The sequence below is a fragment of the Cyrtonyx montezumae genome, unplaced genomic scaffold (genome assembly GCF_038088225.1).
Source record: "Cyrtonyx montezumae isolate F1298 unplaced genomic scaffold, pur_monq_1.0 scaffold_24, whole genome shotgun sequence".
NCBI lineage: Eukaryota > Metazoa > Chordata > Aves > Galliformes > Odontophoridae > Cyrtonyx > Cyrtonyx montezumae.
This window is the reverse complement of record NW_027071981.1, coordinates 3935863-3954663: the sequence shown is the minus strand read 5'-3', so window position 1 is coordinate 3954663 and position 18801 is coordinate 3935863. Positions and strand designations below refer to the sequence as shown.

General features: G+C 56.6%; 3 protein-coding genes across 6 annotated transcripts in view; 1 reads left to right on the top strand and 2 right to left on the bottom strand.

Annotated features, from left to right (window-relative positions):
* The window catches only part of LOC136050568 (phosphofurin acidic cluster sorting protein 1-like), a 41759-nt gene extending 38652 nt beyond the window's left edge, over positions 1-3107 (bottom strand). For 3 of the 4 annotated variants that reach the window (XM_065739509.1, XM_065739510.1, XM_065739511.1), the window contains exon 1: positions 2917-3032. In XM_065739509.1, the coding sequence (XP_065595581.1) occupies positions 2917-3008 (92 nt within the window). In that variant the 5' untranslated portion in view covers positions 3009-3032. Of the gene's footprint in view, positions 1-2916 lie in introns of all 4 variants that reach the window. The other variant, XM_065739513.1, reaches the window with a different exon arrangement.
* Positions 3108-7299: 4192 nt separating this feature from the next.
* On the top strand, positions 7300-9878 carry LOC136050476 (transmembrane protein 121-like). Its single transcript, XM_065739383.1, has 2 exons — positions 7300-7496; positions 8539-9878. The coding sequence occupies exons 1-2, from the start codon at positions 7300-7302 to the stop codon at positions 9476-9478; spliced, it is 1137 nt and encodes a 378-aa protein (XP_065595455.1). The 3' UTR covers positions 9479-9878.
* Positions 9879-12444: 2566 nt separating this feature from the next.
* Positions 12445-15923, bottom strand: RRP36 (ribosomal RNA processing 36). The gene is made up of 7 exons (XM_065739505.1): positions 15852-15923; positions 15604-15742; positions 13645-13711; positions 13266-13370; positions 13069-13143; positions 12844-12961; positions 12445-12616 (listed from the first exon to the last, which is right to left on the bottom strand). The coding sequence occupies exons 1-7, from the start codon at positions 15886-15888 to the stop codon at positions 12477-12479; spliced, it is 681 nt and encodes a 226-aa protein (XP_065595577.1). The 5' UTR covers positions 15889-15923; the 3' UTR covers positions 12445-12476.
* Between the last annotated feature and the right edge of the window lie 2878 nt (positions 15924-18801).

Genomic DNA, 18801 nt, shown 5'->3' with positions numbered 1-18801 from the left:
TTCGGAGCATCTTCTGAAACACGTCTCACATGATCAAGCCAAGCCACTGCTTCTCCAAATCCACGCACTTCATCAGGTCCAGGCTTTTCTACCTATCTGAGCACGCTGTGAGGGTGGCTGGGTTGAGCTCACGCCTTGCAGCAAGCTACAATGTATTCTGGACTAAATGCAACCTACGGGTGCTCTCCTAGCACCATTCACAGCACAGTCAGCACAGGTAGAATCTGCCTTTGCAATCTGAGCTCGACAACGATAATGCATTAGTCATAACAAGACTTGTAGCTCTTACCTTCCATTAGAAAAGCGATGACTTATCACTGAAACAACATCCACATAACACTGAACACAACAGCTGTGTCACGGAAAAGGAGCAAGAACGAACACCAACAAGCAGTCTTATCGAGCTTACTAATTCCCTAGGAACTGGCATTTATGGCCTCTCAGATTTGAAAGGGGGTAAAAGGGAGAGCAGCAGTCCTATTAACCACTACTTGGAAAGAATGAGCCCCAAAGCATCTTTACATTTTACAAAGTCTTTTCACACCCTTTTTTTTCCCCCAAATGATCACCTGATCACCACGTGAAACAATGAAAGCACAGTAAGATGTGGCTTTGATGCAGACAGGCATTTAACTTTGGCAAAGCCTTGGCTCATTCCTTGTACTTTGTGTATAGCAAAAACCTGCTACAGCCCTTCAGTGGTACAAGAAAGACTGATACACCCCTGCTTGGTGTGCAAGGCAGTTCCCAGATTAAAACCCAACTAAACAGTGGCTTTGTTCAGTGGCATATTTCAGATACAGCAGAAAAGATTTCCATTACATCCCGCGGTTCACCTTATGGAACCAAGATCCTCCTACAATGCATCACAAGCCTCACAAACACAGCACTGAGCAATTTTGGTACATCCAGCCCTACACTTGATGGTGCCAACCCCTACCAGCCCAGACTGCCTCCCTGAAATCCTCAAGGCTTGGAAGCAACCCATCGACAGTCCCACATTAACAGCTGAACAGCACAGCCCCACAAAGGCTGATCCAGAGGCAACTGTGGAAATGAAACACCCAGGAGGGAGCCCAGCAACAGCAACAACTTATATCCAGTCTAGAAAAACAGCAAAGAGCATCGTGCAGCATAAAAATCAGCACCAAGTTCTCCTTTGCCTAGATACACGCAGGGCTGGGAAAATCAAGACTACTCATGCATAATAGACAGAAAAGCCCAAGGGAGAAGGATTATTACCCTTGAATGGATATTGTTTTCCCACCACTACCACTCCCAAAGCACTGTACAGACCAGAAACTGCCTGTGCTGGGCAATGGGACAGCACAGTGGAGTTTTCTGCCTGGAAGAACATTACATCAAAACTAATGCATTACACAAGCAGACCAGAGAGTAAAAACATGGGTGAGCCATCACTGAGCACAGCACACAGAGTCACTATTAAGCCAGTTCAGATGCGGGGCTGGGTCTGCCTTCTGTTTCACAGCCACCCACATAGCAGGGGCTCCCCTACAACCCCCTCACTCAGCTTAGGCCACAGACCACAAGGAAACACAGCAGCAGCAGCCCCACACTGCTCACAGAGCCCGATGGGACTTCTCCACAGACTGCTGGTTCCACAGGCACTGCTTCCACACCATGCTGAAGCTGAGGCCTCTGAAGGGAGCCAGCTTCCATCAATTACTTCCCACGGAATCACAGAAACAGGGAATATCCCAAGTTAGAAAGGACCCACGAGGTTCATCGAGTCCAACTCTGGGCCCCACACAGCACCCCCAGTCTGAGAGTGGTGTCGCAGCACTCTGGCATCAGGGCTGTGCCCACTGCCCTGGGCAGCCCGTGCCATGCCCACCACCCTCTGGGGCACAGCCTTTCCCTCACCCCCAGCTGCCCCTTCCCTGATGCAGATCCATGTTGTTCCCTCGGGCCTTGTTGCTGCCACAGAGAACAGAGTTCCACGCTGCCCTCCGCTCCCTGTGAGGAGCTGCAGCCGCCATCAGGCATTAACTCAGCTCCTCTGTGCTGAGCAAACCCAGGGTCCTCAGTGCTCCTCGTGTACCTCATTCTCCAGACCCATGCCATTCTCTTAGCCCTTCTTTGAACCCATGCCAACAAGTGTTGCACTTTGAGCCGTTCCAGAGATGTCACTCCAGAATGATTTCACAGAAGTTTCCTCCAAACTACTGCTCCTCACAGCAACTGAGGCACCGTGCTGACAGAGCGATCCTCGCCAAGAGGCGTGCCTCTCCATCCCCCCAAGAGCGGCTCTTTCCAACTTTGGCACCAAGAACACACCCAGCATCCCCACCACCCACACGACCCACTGCGAAACGCAGCCCAGCCATTCCCAGCCGCTCCACTCGCCCAGCACTGCTCCTCCTCTCCCCGGCGCTCGTGAAGACCACGCGTCCACGTGCTTCAACTCACCGCTCCGCACCTGCAACTCCTTTCTGCGGGAAGCCGACGCGCTCACCGCCTGCCCTCGGGGAGCGCCCTGCCCACGGCCGGACAATGCCGCTCGGCCGACACGTGCGGCAAACGGCCGAGCCCGGGCAGCAGCACCGCGGGCCATCGCGGCTCGGGGCGCTTCCCGGAGCCCTCCTCCGAGGCAGAGCTGCTGCTCTCACACCCCGCGGCCACCGTGACTTCTTCCCTCTTTGTGCGGCGCCGGAATACGCCCCTCGCGTGCATCGCACCCGGATGGATCGAAGTGCTTCTCCCCCCCCCCTTCCCCCCGTCCCTCGGCGCCGGGCTCCGCCACGGAGCGGCCCTCGGTGACGCCGCCGAGCCCCTCGGCCTCCCCCCCGCGGCCTGCAGCGGGAGCCCGGCTCCGGAGCCCCAGGGAGAGGGGAGGCCGTCTCCGGTGCCGTTCCATGCCCCGCATCCGCCGGCGGCGAGCCCGGCGCGGCTCACCTGGGCACGCAGCTGGGCGCCGAGCGGTCGATTTCCCACGTCGCGAAGAGGTTCATAGGCACCGGCACCGGCCCGGGGCCGGCCACCGCCATCGCTGCCGCCGCGGCCGCCGCCGTCGCCCCTCCGCCCGCCGCTGGGGGCCCCGCGGCGGGGCCCGAGCCCAACGCGCCGACCGTCGTCGCCGCCGCCATCCCGCTGCCGCCGGTGGCGCTGGGGCCGACCCCTCAGCGCCGGCCTCCGCCTCGGCGCGCGCCCGCGGAGCGGGGCGGAACGCGGCGGCCCCGCAGCGCCAACCGGAGGGCGGCAGAGCGGCGGCGGGCGGGCCCGCGGCCAATCGGAGCGCGGCCGGAGGGGCGCGGCCTTGCGGCGGGAGGACTACCAATGGGAGAGGGGGAAAGGGAGAGGCCCTGGGAGGGAGCTTCGGCCGCCGCTGGCCAATCGGAACGGCGAGGGGGGAGGCCGCGGCGGGAAGTAGCCAATCAAAAGGGCAAAGGGCTCGGCGCCTGGGGAGGGCTCGGCCAATGGGAACGACGCTGCCGGAAGAGGGGGGGGCGTGGCCGCGAGCCCTTTAACGCGCGGCAGCCCCTCTAACTAAGGCTGCCTGCGCGAGCCCGCCAAGGGGCGCGGCCGGGCGCGCGGCCGGTTGGCGGGGTTGCCGTGGCAACGGGGCCTGGGCTGCGGCCCCCAGCCGGGGCCGTGCACCGCTGTAGGTCTGGAGCCCAGCGCTGGCGTTCTCTTTTATCCTCGAGGAGCTCAGGCTCGCTTCCGCGTGTGCCAACGTTCAGTTAGGCTCCTGGATCTTCTTACTTGCACTCGTAAATCTGGCTTTTGTTCTGCAGTTAAGCCTCCGGCATCGCAGTAGTACACAGATAGTCACGTCAGCTTCCAGTCTGACCACAGGATCAATTGGTGCCGTCGTCCAGCTTTTCTGTCTCCCTTCCCCAGCCCATCTCTGCACCCGACGGGCAGCCCAGGGATCAGTGCTTTCCCAGCAGCTGCTTCACAGCCTTCCCTCCCTCTGAGTGGCATCAGTGCACAGACGGCTTTTCCCTGCATCACCAACAACACTGGCTCTCCAAGAGCTAAGGGACCTTCACAGGGGCTTCTGTGGAAATGCAGTTGGATGAGGCGTGCTGCTCTGCAGCTGGACGTGAAGAGTCTGTGGCAGGAGCCATGCGGTGGCCTCACCTCAGCATCTCCATCCACCATGGCTTGATCCCAGTTGGGTACCACCACTACCTATCTCCACAAGCAGTTGATTGCTCCTGAGGACCCCACTAGGTCTTTGTCCCCTTGCAGGGGCTCCCACGCAGCTGACTTTTGCCCTCTGTCTCAGTTGCCATCCCCACCTATCCACGTGGACTCCATGAGGAGTTTTGCATCTCTCTGCTCAGACCATGGCAGCCTGCTAAATCGACAGCTCCCAAGTGCCAGCAAGTCCTGCAGCTCCGTCAGGCCACCCATCACCTCCAGCCACCTCCCTGCTGTGCCACCCTACAATGGTCTCTCATAGCTGTCAGAGCACTCTGCGTGGTCCCCAGCCCACAGCTTGCCTTCCTCCCTTGCAGCCACCACGTGTAGTTTCTCGCTGCCAGGCTTCGCCCTTTTCCTTGCAGCTCCCCCCTGTTCAGCGGGATGGAGGTGGGTTTCTCTGGCTTATTCCCTTAGCACTTCCATCCATACTGCAGCTCACGTGGTTTCTTCAGTCTTCTGGCTTTTCTAGAGATTAATTTATGCATTCGTTCTCAGCCTGTTTACTGAAAGTGCCTTGCTTATTCAGCTATGCAGACTGCTCTTCATTTTCTCCTTTCACGTTACACTGAGCTCGTGCCTACAAGTTGAGCTGTCCAGAAATGCGTTCTTCCATGCACACTGGCTTTCCCCCGTCTTTGGGGTCACATTTTTCCTATGTTTTTCATTGTAAGTGCCAGAACCTGGTTGTGTTATGGTTTAAGCACAGCCTGGTATGCATTTAGCAGCTTCTCCACCTTCTCTTGAGACCTTGCTGTGTGCTGAGATTTCCTTCATCCTAGAGGGAAAGCAGCCAAGGAGCCCTCTTTGGCATCTTGGCACTCAGCTAGAAACAAGCCTCTGGAAAACAAAACAAAACACTTCCTCCTTTTTCACACCTTACTTCTATCCAACTGGACTATGCCCACCAGCTCCTCCCCAGCACTTCAGGACTGTTAAAGAGACCTTGTGGCAGGCCAGCATCATTGTTCCCAGCAGACAAGACACCACGCAGTGCTGCCACAATGGCCAGTCCTACACAGGGCATCTGACCCTTTTGGGCTAGCACTTTTCCTAAGCAGAGCCATTCCTGGACACCTCCAAGAGCCATGAACCCTTGACCCCTGGATGAGATTCAGAGGCAGCAAGATACAACAGGAGCTCAAGATCACAGCACCTCTCAAACCACTGTGCTTTTAGCTGGAGAAGCACCTTTCAGCCTGTATTGTGCTGTGGTCTGAGGAGGGACAGATGGACCTCTGGGCCTAGGTGGGACAGGCCGACTGCTCCCCTGCCACCTCATGACAGGCCCGGGGTGGGGAGGTGGGGTGGCTTAGTGCTGAGCAGTCTCTGTGGGTCTGTACTGACACCCAGTGGCTGTGGCACAAGCAGCCTCCCTCCTTGCACCCACATCAGCATCCTGGCCTGGGGATCGTGTCACAGCAGCAGAGCTTGGACTGAGGGTCCCTGTTCTGCCACCACATCCACGTCGGGTGCAGGGATGAGCCCTCCCCTCGCCTACAGGACCTTCAGGATGCATGCGCTGAAGCCTCAAGCCTCCATTTGCAACCTTCTTTTTTAGCTGAGGCCACTGGAACTGCATGTGTTACCAGCTACGTGGCACCCATGCACACACTGAGGTGTGCCAGCAAGCTGCTACAGCTTCACACCTCGGGCCTGCCACCACTCTGTTTTCCACAATTTCCCCTGAGCCACTGCCAGCAGGATTAGCATCACCCACTCCATGGCCCATCAGGCGCACGGTGCATGGCTATGTTTAAACTAATGCACCAATTTCTCAGAGGCTGAGCTCATGCCCAGAGGGCCTTGTCACCATTGCTTCTGTACTCTGTTATCCTCCTCTCAGCTGTTACCGGGGTGGGTATTTTGGTAATTGCCTTCCTAGAGTGTGCCCATCACACCCAGCTTCTGCCTTATGGCCAGGCCCTGGGGGCCATGAGGCTTTTGGGGCAGCTGAAGCTCCCACTGCAGACTCTGTCTGCAGCTCCCTGGTGGCAATCTTTCCCCTTTTCCTCCTCTTCTTCAAGGATGCTCAGTGTGACAGGTGGATTTCTCTGGCTCTTCCCTCACAGCCTTCACGTTGTGATCTCTGTGCAAGTGGGATGCTCCGGCGCTAGCAGTGGTGCAGCACAAGGCTGAGCAGAGGATGCTTTCTGCCTGCAGCCAGCAGGCAACCAAGGAGAATCCATCTGCCCAGGATCCCCACTGTACCCTTCTTAGCTTTCTTCTTATTTTGTCTCTGATCACAGCCACCACAGTGAGATGTGGTGCTCGGATCCAGCATCGTGTTTTAATGAAGCACATGCGTATCTACTCTTGCTCTGGTTGCTTATTTTTATGTGCTTCGTTAAAGCAGCTCTTTACTGCTTCCCACGCGAACGTTGTCACCTCCTGTCCTAGCTTCCAGTGAAGACTCAGGGGCTTTATGACTGCAGACCAGAGATGAATCATCTTGTCCACAGCCCCAGTGCTTGAAAACTGCCTGGAGCACCTCTCCCTTGCCTCTGCTGCATGCTACCTCTGCGGGCACCTCATGGATGGAGACCCTGCAAGGGGGGCTTTGCTTCTGCATTGGCTTCTACATGTCTTGCATTGCTCTATCAACTAAGTTGGAAGGGGCCCACAGACCCTTTCCCTAACAGGTCGTGGCTGCTCGTGCTCTGATCCCACTTCCAGAGCCGAGCACCTTCCCATCTTCCAGAACCATGCCTATTTACAACGAGCGCTGCCAAGGCGGAGTGGAAATGTACTGGGAAACATTCCCCGGAGAGCGAGGACAATCCCAACCAAGTGAGGGCTCAGCCCGGGCGCTGGCACGGAGCTGACCCCGGGACGAGCGCAGCCTCTCGCCGCCCCGCTCCGCTGCCGTGCCGCCGAGGCGGGGGCCGCCGCAGTCCCCGCCCGCCCGGCCGGGAGGGGCCAAACGTCGCCGCCGCAGAGACGCCGCCGGGCGATGCCGCGCCGGGCCCGGGGCCGTCACCGGAGCCCCTCTGCCGCCTCCGCCGCCCAACCCCGTGGAGCCGCCCGCGGGAAGCGCGGTCCCGTCGGGGAGCTCCGCGCCGCCGTTCCGCGGCTCCGTGCAGAGCGCTCCCGTTCCCGGCGCGCGGGCACCGCGCCGTGTATCCCCGGGCGATGCTGCGAGCAGACGGCGAGCGACGGACGCGGAGCCCCGCCGCCTCTCCCCGGCCGTCCCTGCGGCCCGCCTCGCGGCCCGGCTCGGAGCAGCTGCCCTCCTCGTCGCCGCTGTCCTGCTGCCGCCCGTCCGTCCGCACGGCCGAAGGCTCGGGACATGCGGGATTCGGGGCTTTCGCGTGCCCGGGCACCCCCAGGTAACGGCGGCGGGCGCGGCGCTCGGTGTCGGTGCGGCCGCGGGTCCCAGGGCGCGAGGAGGGCGGAGCGAGCCCCTGCGCGGCCCCAGCGTCGGGGAGCCGGCTCAGCGCCGTGCTGCGAGGGGGAGAGCATCGGCCTCTATCTCAGCCGGGGGGGTGGGGGGGGGACTGGCTCCCATCCAGAGCAGCTGCCGAGCCGAGCCAAGCTGGGCCCCAGCTCTCTGCTCCCTCTAGCTCTGGCAGCAGCTGCCCGCAGCTGTGCTGGGCGCCGGGAGGGAACCCAGCAGCACCTGTGCCAGCTGAGGCAGGTGGGCGCTTGTGGGGCTTTGCTCTGAGCCCACATAGGAAAGCCGAGCATCAAGCTGAAATCCAGGGCCTCTTGCAGAGCTCCTTATGTCCCAGAGCTGTTTTTCTTTGCTCTGTTGTTTGCTGCCAGGGAGCAGTAAGCAAAGCTCTTGTGAGTCACAGGGCTGAAAGAAACTGAAGGAGCTGGGCTGATCTCTTTCCTCCTACCCCACCCCGACCCCCAGGACAGCCGTGCTCAAACTCATCTTTCTCCCACTGCTGTGCATGAAAATAGAGATGAAAGAGATAGAGGGTCTGATTGCTACATTGTGGACCTGGCTGGGATAAAAGTATAGACGTGGCCTTGAGTGCCTAGCAGGAAAGAACATAACCACTGCCACTGTCTGGGAATGGCCAGGAAAGTAAGGCATGCACCCCTCACAATGGCAGAGATCAGCCAGTGCAGTACATCCTAAGTATTCAAAGGCCATCCAGTTCCCCTACATGCAGCATAGGAGCAGAGGTTCCTGCAGTGCAGGGGGAAGCAGTTTGTTTGCTTGGCCTTGGGCTCTCGCAGCTTTCCCTGGCAGCATGTTTTGTAAGGACAGAGCCTGGCCAGAACCCATCAGATAAGCTATGAGAAGAGTTTATGACGTGCCACCCCTACTTTTGGCCATCTGTGGTGAGGAGATGGGATAAGAGTAGGGATGGGGAAGCCCAACAACTCCCTGATGGTCCTACCTGTTCCTCCATGCAGAATGGTTCCCCCACCACCCATCAGCAAGCCCCACGTGTGCCTCTCAACTGTACTCATCATGAGCAGCCTCATCCTCATGGATGCCTACCTGGTGGAGCAGAGCCAGGGCTCCAGGAAGCTGGGCATCTGCGTCATGGTGGCAGTGGGCGACGTGTGCTTCTTGCTGGTGCTCCGCTATGTGGCCATCTGGGTTGGGGCAGAGGTAAAGACAGCCAAGCGAGGTTATGCCATGATCCTCTGGTTCCTCTACGTCTTCGTTCTGGAGATCAAGGTTTACTTTGTCTACCAGAACTATAAAGCTGACCGGAAGAGCCTAGATCTCATGGCTCGCAAAGCGCTGACCTTGCTGCTCTCCATCTGCATCCCAGCCCTCTACGTGCTGCTGGTGGCCACGGAACACATGGAGTATGTCAGGACGTTCAAGAAGAAAGAAGATCTTCGCAACCGCCTCTTCTGGGTCATCGTGGACATGCTGGATGTGCTGGACATTCAGGCCAACCTGTGGGAGCCTCAGAAGAAGGGGCTGCCACTCTGGGCTGAGGGCATCATGTTCTTCTACTGCTACATCTTGCTCCTGGTCCTCCCTTGTGTCTCCCTGTGCGAGATTAGCATGCAGGGGATTGGCATTATGCCGCACCGCATGATGCTGTACCCCATGCTGAGCATGCTCACCGTCAACATCACCACCATCTTCATCCGAGGCAGCAACATGCTATTCTTCAGGGACTCCCGTGTCTCCAGCATCTTCATGGGCAAGAACATGCTGGCCATCGGGCTGAAGGTCTGCATGTTTGTGCAGTACCAGCGGCACCGGCACCACTCGCCACCAGGGCCGGGCCCTGCCCCACAGCACAGCTGCCAGCTCCAGCCCTCCCCAGGGCTGCAGAAGTCTCGGGACCAGCCTGCCTGCCCTGAGGAGCTGGCACAGGACAACACGTGACGTGCCAGTGGCAACCACAGCTGGGCACCGCCACTCTTGGCCATCCCCACAAAACAGCAGGAGGGTCACCAAGCCCCCTGCCTCTGGACAGCAGGGACTGACCCTGCTTCCTTCCTCCTTGAGCAAGGCTGCTCCAGTCCCCAGGGGCAACACAGCGGTGGGGCAGCCGAGCAGTGCAGGACCACAGCCCTCCAGCTCAAGCCAGGGGCTTAGCAGAGATGTCACCTGCTCCACCTCAGTGTCTTGCCCCAGGCAGCTGCCTGTGCTGGTGGGAGTGAGGATCCGGCTCCCCCCTCCTCTTGTCCCTCTCAGACAGCCGCAGGCTCGGTGGGGGCTCGAAGAGGGTAACTGACCTTTGGGGTAACTGACCTTTTCGTATCTCCCTCTTTGCAATAAACAACCTGAGCTCTGCTTGTGTCTGTGTTCCCTGACCTAGCACGTCCAGATGTCCCCCACTTCTCTAGAGGGAAACAGGAGATCTCATTGAGTGGCCACCCACACCTGCTGAGAGCATCTCAGCTCACCACCGATGCCTGGTGCTGTTGCTGCCTGTCCCTGCAGCCACTGATGCGAGCCATGCCCCCTCGCTGCCCTCCCTAGGCAGGCCCACATTAGGTGCTCCCCACAACCTGCCTGTGGGGCACTGGACCTGGCAGACAGCCTGCCAGGACAGCGTTAGAAACACAAGCCAAATTACCTAAGGCAGTCCCCCAAGGCCACGGGAAAGACATGCTTCACTGGCTGTAGACAAAGTGGTATCCCTCACCAGCCAGTGCTGTCACACTGCAGCCTGCCCCAAAGCTCAGTGCCACGCTGATGCTGGCTGTGCTTGGACTGTGCCCTAGGGTTTCCTCTTTGGATGGAAGAAAGCCAGGAGCAGGCAGGAAGAGACAGGCCAGAAAATTTGCTCCTCACCTTCCATGTGCTGGACAAGAAGTTTGTGTCCCAGCTAAGAAGTTTTCCATTTTGGCACTGCACTAGGATTGCTCCTTGCTGGGCAAGCTCTACCAGCAACTGAGGATGGGGACACACAAACCTGGGAATGCCACTTCCATACAGCCCCTTGGCAAGGCCTTGGCAGCAGCAGCTCCCATGTGGACCCAAGACCATGCCTTCTTACCAAATAATTCCCCTGTACCTTTACAAGAAGAGACTTGTTCCATTTTTGATTAAAAATAGTGTAAAAAAGCAAGCTAATGCCTTAAGGGGCCACGATAGCTTTGTGTTTTGGCGCTGTCACATTGCTTCCAAGGAAACTCTCTGAAGGCTTAAGGATGCAGCAGGCTCTGCCTTCCAAGTCACACAATCAGGAGAGGAAGAAGAGGCAAGGCTCAGCACAGAGCAATGAACCATGTGCAGGTTAAAGGCAGCTGAGGAGCTCCATGGTGTCCCTAACCAAGCTGGCACATACTGCTTCTGCTGCCTTTGCCCAGTCACACTAAAATCTGTTAGCAGCACAGAGCTCTCATCACCCCCCAGGAACTGCAGCAGAGGCAGATGCTTCAGTAACACCCTCAGCCAGGCATGACAGAGTTGCTCATCTTCCATTTTCTCTTCATTGCAAAACCTTTTCCCAGGCCTCACGCACCAGCTGCCACCTGCAGCAGCAGAGCTGTGTGTGGGTTTGCCAGGGGTGATCTGCCCTGCTGACCAGGGTCTGGCTCATTGCACCTGCATCACATCCACATCACTTCTGCAGTGGTGCAGCCTCTGGAGTCAAGGGTCATTAGAAGCGAGGAGAAATAACAGAGGTGGTGCTCAGCTGTAATGTCAGAATGAAGCACATCCTGCAGGTTCAAACCACAGCAAACAGCTTTACTTCTAACAGCATTAACACTGGGAATAAAGGAAAGCAGGTATTTATTTTATAGTGAATCAACGTTACCTAGAAACACCAGCAGAGATGGGCACAGCCCTGCTGGAGGGATCCTGGGCAGCAGTGCCTGAATACAGTTAGCTGTGCACCCTGGCTGCAAGGGAGGCCTGTCACACCATGGGTTACTCCACCAGGGTACACCTGCACAGAGGGATGCTAATCCCCCTCATTTTCTCAGCCCTGGCAGACTACAATTGGACACTCCTCCCAGCTGGACTCTCAGATGTTGGTTCTCTGGGCTCTCTGCAGTTGAGGGTGTGACAGTTCCCAGGGGCTGGAGAACTGTACTGGGAGGTGAGGGCTGAGTCTCAGGAAGTGAAGGCTTCAAAGAGACCTAGGAGCACTCCTTCCTCTCATCTCCAGATGTACTACAAGGTTTCTAACAAGACAGAGCAAGGCACTTCACTGAGAACAAGACAGTGATCACAGATCCTACCTCCAGGCAGGATTCCTGGAGGAGAAAGGAAAAGGCACCGTCCCTAGCGCTGTTCAAGAAGCGTTTAGATGAGGTGCTAAGGGATTTGATTTAGTAGTTGGGTAGGGATAGTGATAGGAGGATGGTTGGACTAGATGATCTTGTAGGTCCTTTCCAACCTTATGAACCTTATGAACCTATGAAAACCTGAAGCAGTGAATCAGGGAGTCCAGAGTAGCAACACCTTCTGACCCCATACATTTGCAGACCCATACAAAAAAAGCTCTGAGCAACCTCATCTGAGTGCAGTACTGGCCTTGCTCTGAACAGATTGGATCATTGCCCTCACACCTGATGCCCTTCTCCACTTCACTGGGACCCTGTAAGACCTGGAGAAAAGCCAGCAGTGCAGGGCACAGCTTGGTCTTTCTGACCCATAGGAAGGGAAGGTGCAGGGACAGAAACTGATCAGCACCACAGGCATCTGCACGACAGACTTGTCACCACCCAGGTTTGATGTAAAACACAAGTGCAGGGGTCTTTTCAGCTACTGAGAGCACATTTTTTTTTCCATTCAGACTTTGCTGAATAACAGCACCACTGTACAGTGGAAGGCAGGGAGTGAGAGGAGAAGCTGTCATCTTCCAGGCCTGGCCAGAGTCAATCCCAGCACTACCTCTCCAGGTAACACCATGCTTGTGCAGCAGTCACAAGTTCTTCTGTGAAGGCAAACGGCGCTTATCTTTGACAGCATTCCTCTTCCTTTTCTTGTTCAGGAAGCTCTCCAGCTTTCCACTCCTCTTTAGCTCTGCATATTTCTCTGCTAGCTCCAATTTCCTCTTATCAGCTGTGAAGGAGAGAGGAACAAGGTTTTAGATCCAAGCCTGAATTATCTCAGCACACCTTCCTGCTTCCTCCTGCTGGGCTCCAGACCTGGCTTGTCACTTCAGTGCCAGCACCACAATCCCTCCACAGCTCCAAGCTATTATGGACAGCTCATTTGCAGAGCTTGCAGTGCTGTCAGCACTACCCTCCTCCAGGTCTTCCTGCAACATGTTCTCACTGTGTACTTACACTTCTTTAGGAAGAAGGGTTTCTTTCCCTGCTTGGCCAGCTCCCGTTGTTGTCTCTTCAAAGTCAGCTCTCTTTCCCTCCGTTTTTGCTGTTTTTTCTGTGCCTGTTCTTGCTGTGTCTATACCGAATGGATGGCCACGTCAGCAAGTGTCTAGGCAGACCTCAGGTCACGCATCCTCTCCATTAGCACACCGCCTAATAGAGGGGATGCTGCACCGAACTCACCATGCGGTTCAGGAGCTGCTGCAGTTTCTCCTTCTGTTCCACATTCCGGCATTTTTTCAGCTGCTTCTGAACCATCTGGAGATGAGAGCAGAAAGCTGCATCACTGCCTGCCTGCCAGCTCCACCGCTAAAGGCTTTTGCGGGGGCTGCCCCTGCCGAGCAAGTTTCTTCTGGCCAAGGACAGGCACGAGGCATTACCTCCTTCTCCTGCTTCTTGATGGTGTCCAGGAAGCTGTATGTCTTCATAAATATTTCAGGGTTATACTCTCCAGACAGGTCATCAAATCGAGGGTCTCTGTGGACCTGAAGGCAGATGTAAGAGCCAGAGCCAGGATTACTCAGTTAATATCCTGCTTATTCTCCAAGGATCAAGTTAAGGTCAAAGCAGCCACGCCTGCACCCCACCTCCTGCTCTCCCCAGAGACATGCTACCACCACCTGTCTTCAGCAGGCTGCTATCCAAGACCTATCCTCCACAAACAGCCTTCACCACTTTCCACAGCACTACCATCACATCTGTGCCACTCAACACCTCTAAACAAAGTCAGCACCTGAAGTGGAGAGAAGGAGCACCCACCTTCTTTGTAACAGAGACAACTTGCCGCAGAAAAGGCACAGGTTTCTTGGCAGACATCTCCACTGGCCTAGAAGAGGGAAAAATGTAATTGAAAGAGAGCATAAAGTAACACCTCAGAAGGTCAGACAGACCCTCTGGGGAACATTAACACACAGTGCCAAAACACCAAACTTTGCGGAGACAGTAGGTATTAAGAGCCACAAGTGGCCACTACAGCCAACTCATCTATAACAGTGTGGCTAAAATAATTCTACTGTGTGCTTTAGTCTATCTCCAAAGCATCAAAACATCATTGTATCAAGTGAAAGCCTACCACTGTACAGGATGTATCAGTAAATACTCACTTATTCCTCTCCATCCATGTTTTCAAACACCACGTAACAACCCTCTTCTATTCCTAGCCCAGCTCATGCACTCTTAAGTGAGTGGTGAGCCTAAAGGTGGGAAGGTGGTCACAAAAGCACATCAGTTCTACTGTGATCAAGATCATAACTCAGGTAAAGGAGAAGCCAGACCCCAGGAATAAGGGCCATACAGCTTAAAGTACCTAGTCCAAAGGGGAACTCACACTGAACCAGGACCCACGGTGGAAAGGAATTAAGGGAATGAGTCCTTCTTGCAACACAAGCTTTGAGAGTGTGATGCTTCAGGTATAAAAGCAAAGTGGTGTAAGGTGACAGGACAGAACTCTCCCCATACTGGATGCTGCATCCTGTGATTTATCACTACACCAGGTAAGTTATCAGAAACAAAAAAAGACGTGCAAATCACCAAACCCCAACAGTACACCTACATTCAGCAATACAGCAGTGCTGGGGCTAGGAGCATAAACCTCACAGCAATACATCAGTTCTCCAAATCCCACTTAAAGCAGCGTTCAGCTTATTTTCAGTGAGGCTGCCCCCCTGTGCAACCCTCAAGTCAGCTTTACAAACCACTACTGAAAACAGCCGAGCTCCCAGGGATTTCCTTGAAGTGGTTTTAATAAAACAAGTTCAATTCCATAATAAAAACCATGAGAGAAACAGCATCTGGGATACAGCAGAGCAGCGCTTGGAGGATTAGGGAAATTAAGTAATAAAAGCAGAATTATGCAAATAGCATAGCAGAAATAGAGATGCTGTGTGAAGACAGCACAGTACAAAAATCCCCCAGACTATTGGGTAGAAGGTAAAGCAGAAACATTATTCTGGTCATCTGCTTAAAGCAGAGGAAGGATGCATTCAGAAATAGGTTAGGGAACGCCAGGGTAACAGAGGAAACCTGTTCAAATCGTTTGGATGTGACTCTGAGGACTGAAAAGCGCAAACTACTGCACATAAAGGGTAATGGTTTGACAGCTGTGAGTGGAGTAGGCCCATGGAGGACTGCTAAAAAATGGATAGGTTTTGTTCTATTGAATTCGTTTCACAGACACCATGTTAATAGCACCTGTGGAGTACATAAACTGGAAGTGGAAAGAGTGCTGATAACGGGAGAGAGTCTGCGTCCGCAAGTACTGCAGAGGGGAAAGAAAGGTACACCAACAGATGAACAGATCACTGCAAAGGGATGAATGAGATCCCAAACAATCAGACCCTACAACTGCAGCGATGGGAGATGGGCAGAAAGTGCTGAGAAGCAGCAAGAGGTTCAGACAACAGCAGGGCTGAGAAGGAGCAAATAGAACACTCCTCGTCACAGCTCAAAGGGGATACATACCGTGCTTCAGGGATAGATGCACCTTAATGCAAAGAGCACAGGGGAACCGAGTACTGCTTTAAACACTGGATAACAGGGGATTTGAGCACGGCACAGCACCGAGAGCTCAGGAACACTGACACATCTCTCCCAAATAAAACATTGCAGCAAAGAGAGCTGTTGTACAGAATATCAGAGGAGATCTACGCCACCTCCAAAGCAACAGCACGAGGAGCCGCCGACAATGGACTACAGAAAGCGCACAGCGAACACCTTTACCCCTTTTTGTTCAGCTGCGGCTTCCCCGGGGCTTTGCCACGCCTCGCTGCCTTGCTCCCAGCGGTCAGCTGCCGGCACGCTCCCGTTCCGCCCGCGCTCTGCATCCTCAGCCGTTCTTCCAACGACAGTTCGGACTGATCTGGAGGAGAGAGCGACGCGCACACGAGCCGAGCGGCTTGTCGCCGAACTCCTCCGAGCAGCACAGGCTCCCACCCCACCGGACGCGGCGATAAGCCCCACGGCCTCACCTCCCGCCGCCTCACCATCTCCCGGCGCCGAGCCCATCCGCTCCCCGTCCTTCCCGCACCGCCCCGCGCGCCCCATGGCCGCCCCGACGCGGAGAAACAGCGCATGCGCAGACAGGAGTGCAGAACGGGCGTTTATTGGTGGAAGAATGGCGCATGCGCCGTGCGCGACCCGGAAGCTTCCAGCGCGTCGCCTAGAAGACAGGCCAGCGCCAGCGCGGCGTCCGGCTGCGTCTGCCTGTAGGAGCAGGCCTCGGTGCGGGCGGCGGGCGGGGAGAGGCTGTCCGCCAGGGCACGGAGCTGTGCGGCCAGCAGGATGAGCCCCTCTTCCTGCGGGGAGGCGGCTGGCGGCGGCGGTGCTGGGGCCGGGCAGAGAGGCGGCAGGCCCTGCTGCTGGGCGCGCAAGTAGGCCGCCTCCTCCTCCCTGCGGTGCGGGATGCGGCGGTGAGGGGCGGCCCGTGGGGACCCCTCTGCGTCCCGGCATCTTCCCTCCCTGAACCCTCACCTGAGGCTGCGGCTGGTGCAGGTGATGCAGCGGCCCCCGCGCCGTGCCGACACGCAGAGCCAGGCCCAGGTGCGGTCCCTGCGGAGCACACGCAGCACTACGGGCCCCACCGCGGCCCCGGCACTCAGCGCTGTGGGAAAGCGGCAGTGTCAGCGGACGGCTGGCCCCGCTGCTGGGGCAGGCTTTGGTGGGGCTCAAGGGGGCTTGTCTGCTCTGTGAGCTTGCAAACCCATGTGGTCATTGTGTGGGGCATAAAACTATCCCTCTGCTTCAAGATTTTTGCAGGAAGCGGGACTCCATTTACTTTGTTTTGGCTGTCCTAGGGAGCCAGGTTTTCAAGATGAGAGTAGTGGAAGAGTGTGGGCCTAATACTCACCCGCAGCCCTGTGCTGAGCGGCTGCTGCATCAGTGTCCTCAGGGTGCATGAGGCTGTACCATGACTGGCCAATCAATTCCTCCCTGAGGTAGCCGAGGTGGTAGATAGCACTGGGGAGGACAAGAGAAGTGGAGTCCAGCCTGCAGCCCACACCCAGGCTTCATGAAGGGAGGTGATCCTGGCTGTCGTAGAATACCAGCTGGTACCCTCACCTCTCTGTGACATCCATAAACCTCATGTCCAGGGCATGTGTGCTCTGAAATAGGTTATCCTGAGAACTGGTGTCATGATCTGCATCCAGCTGTGCAACTGGTGTGCAGAGGGCCAGGAAGGCTGTGGTGGAGGGGGAAGCCGGCCAGCGTGGGGCCATGAAGTGCCCACGCACTGCCACGGCCCGATTTCCCCCATGCTGCAGCCGGAAGGCCTTGGATGTGCGCATCTCACTGACAAAGGTGATTTCTGCAGGGAGAGCAGATTGTGACTCCTCAGCACCCTCACTGGCATCCTGCTGGGTCTGACTGCAGCCATGGAGAGCCAGAGTAAGGCAGCATCTATGAGATCCCAGCCTAGAGATGTGAACACACTGTGCTTCTGTTCCCCCCAGCCTTACCCCTGCCTGGCTGCTCCTGGGCGAGGAGGAGCTTCTTGTACACATCCTCCCGAGCTCGCACATCCAGGATGTCAAAGATGGTGTCTCCCTGGGCAAGAAGCTCCACCTGATAGAAGGAACTGTCATGGCAGGCTCCCTGCCCCAGCAGGCCGTGTGCTAGCACACCGCAACCTCATAACCCTCTGACACTGCACGAGAGCCTCCCCCAGGGACAGCATGCCACACACAATGGGCAAAGGGGAACTGACTGCAAATCCACACTCACTGGCCCTTACCATGGAGAGTCCCAGGATCTGAGACACGTTCTCGGAGATGTAGACCAGCTTGCCGCCAGCTGTGAGCACAAGCAGAAACCCTGGCAGCAAGGAGAGCAGCTCCACTGCAAGGACTGGTCCTGAGGGAGGAGCTGAGGCTGCAGGGGGAGCACAGCGTGAGGCACTATTTTGAAAGAGGACAGGAGCAGTGTGCCTTATGCAAAGCAGAACTGCGCCCATGGGAAAGGAACAGCGGTGCCCACGGGTACCTGGAGGGAAGAGGTGAGCCCCTCGAAGCTGGAGGCACACCAGGGCCATGGTGTGGAGGTAGGAGAGCCGCTCCTTCTCCTGCGTAGAGATGGGCAGCAGGGAGCGCAGTGTCTGCAGCTCTGTGTTGATCTGGTCCCGACGAGCCTTGGAGGCGCTCTTGGTTGACCTGCAAAGCCAACTGTGGAGCCCCACACAGGGAAAGGGATGGTGTTCCCCATCTCCTGCTGTGGGAACACTGGGCTCCAGCGTGGTTCGGTGCCCCACATAAGCTCTCTCAGGAATAGCAATCCTTCGGTGGATGCAGACAGAGGTGCGTGTGGCTGCCCAGCAGGAAACACTGCTGGTATTTGGGGCCCTGTGCTTTTAGCAGTTAGCTGAGTGACATGACCTCCCCACCAAACCATGCTAGGGCAGAAACTGCATCCAACGCCAGATCATGAGCTGCAGCCCATCTGATCTGCAAATTGCAGCTGTCTTCATTCAAACCCCCCAAAAATCTCTCTTTCCCCTCCAAGATCCTTTGCCTCAGGGTCCCAGGCTGGTGGCAGCCCCTTACACCTGGCTGGGTCTCACCGTGGCCAGGAGCTGCTCACAGCCTCCCCTTCCAGGCATGGGGAGCTCACCTGAATGGCTTGGAGGCACCGGGTGCCTGCTCAGCTCTCCTGGGCAGGCAGTTCATCTCTGCCTGCAGTGGCCTGTGGCAGTGGCTGCAGAAGATGGTCATGGTGCTGGCACCGGGATGCCTGGAGCTGGCAGAGCTTCTTACTGCCTTTGCCTCTGGCTGCGTCTGAACCTGCTGACCCCACTGCTCCCAGCTCCTTTTGTAGCCTCCTGGGGTGCAGGGGCCAAGCCGATGTGTGAAGGAGAGGTACCCCTCCTGACGCAACTCCAAACATCTTGGGGCTATTTTTAGAAGGCAGGCTGCTAAAAATAGCCCT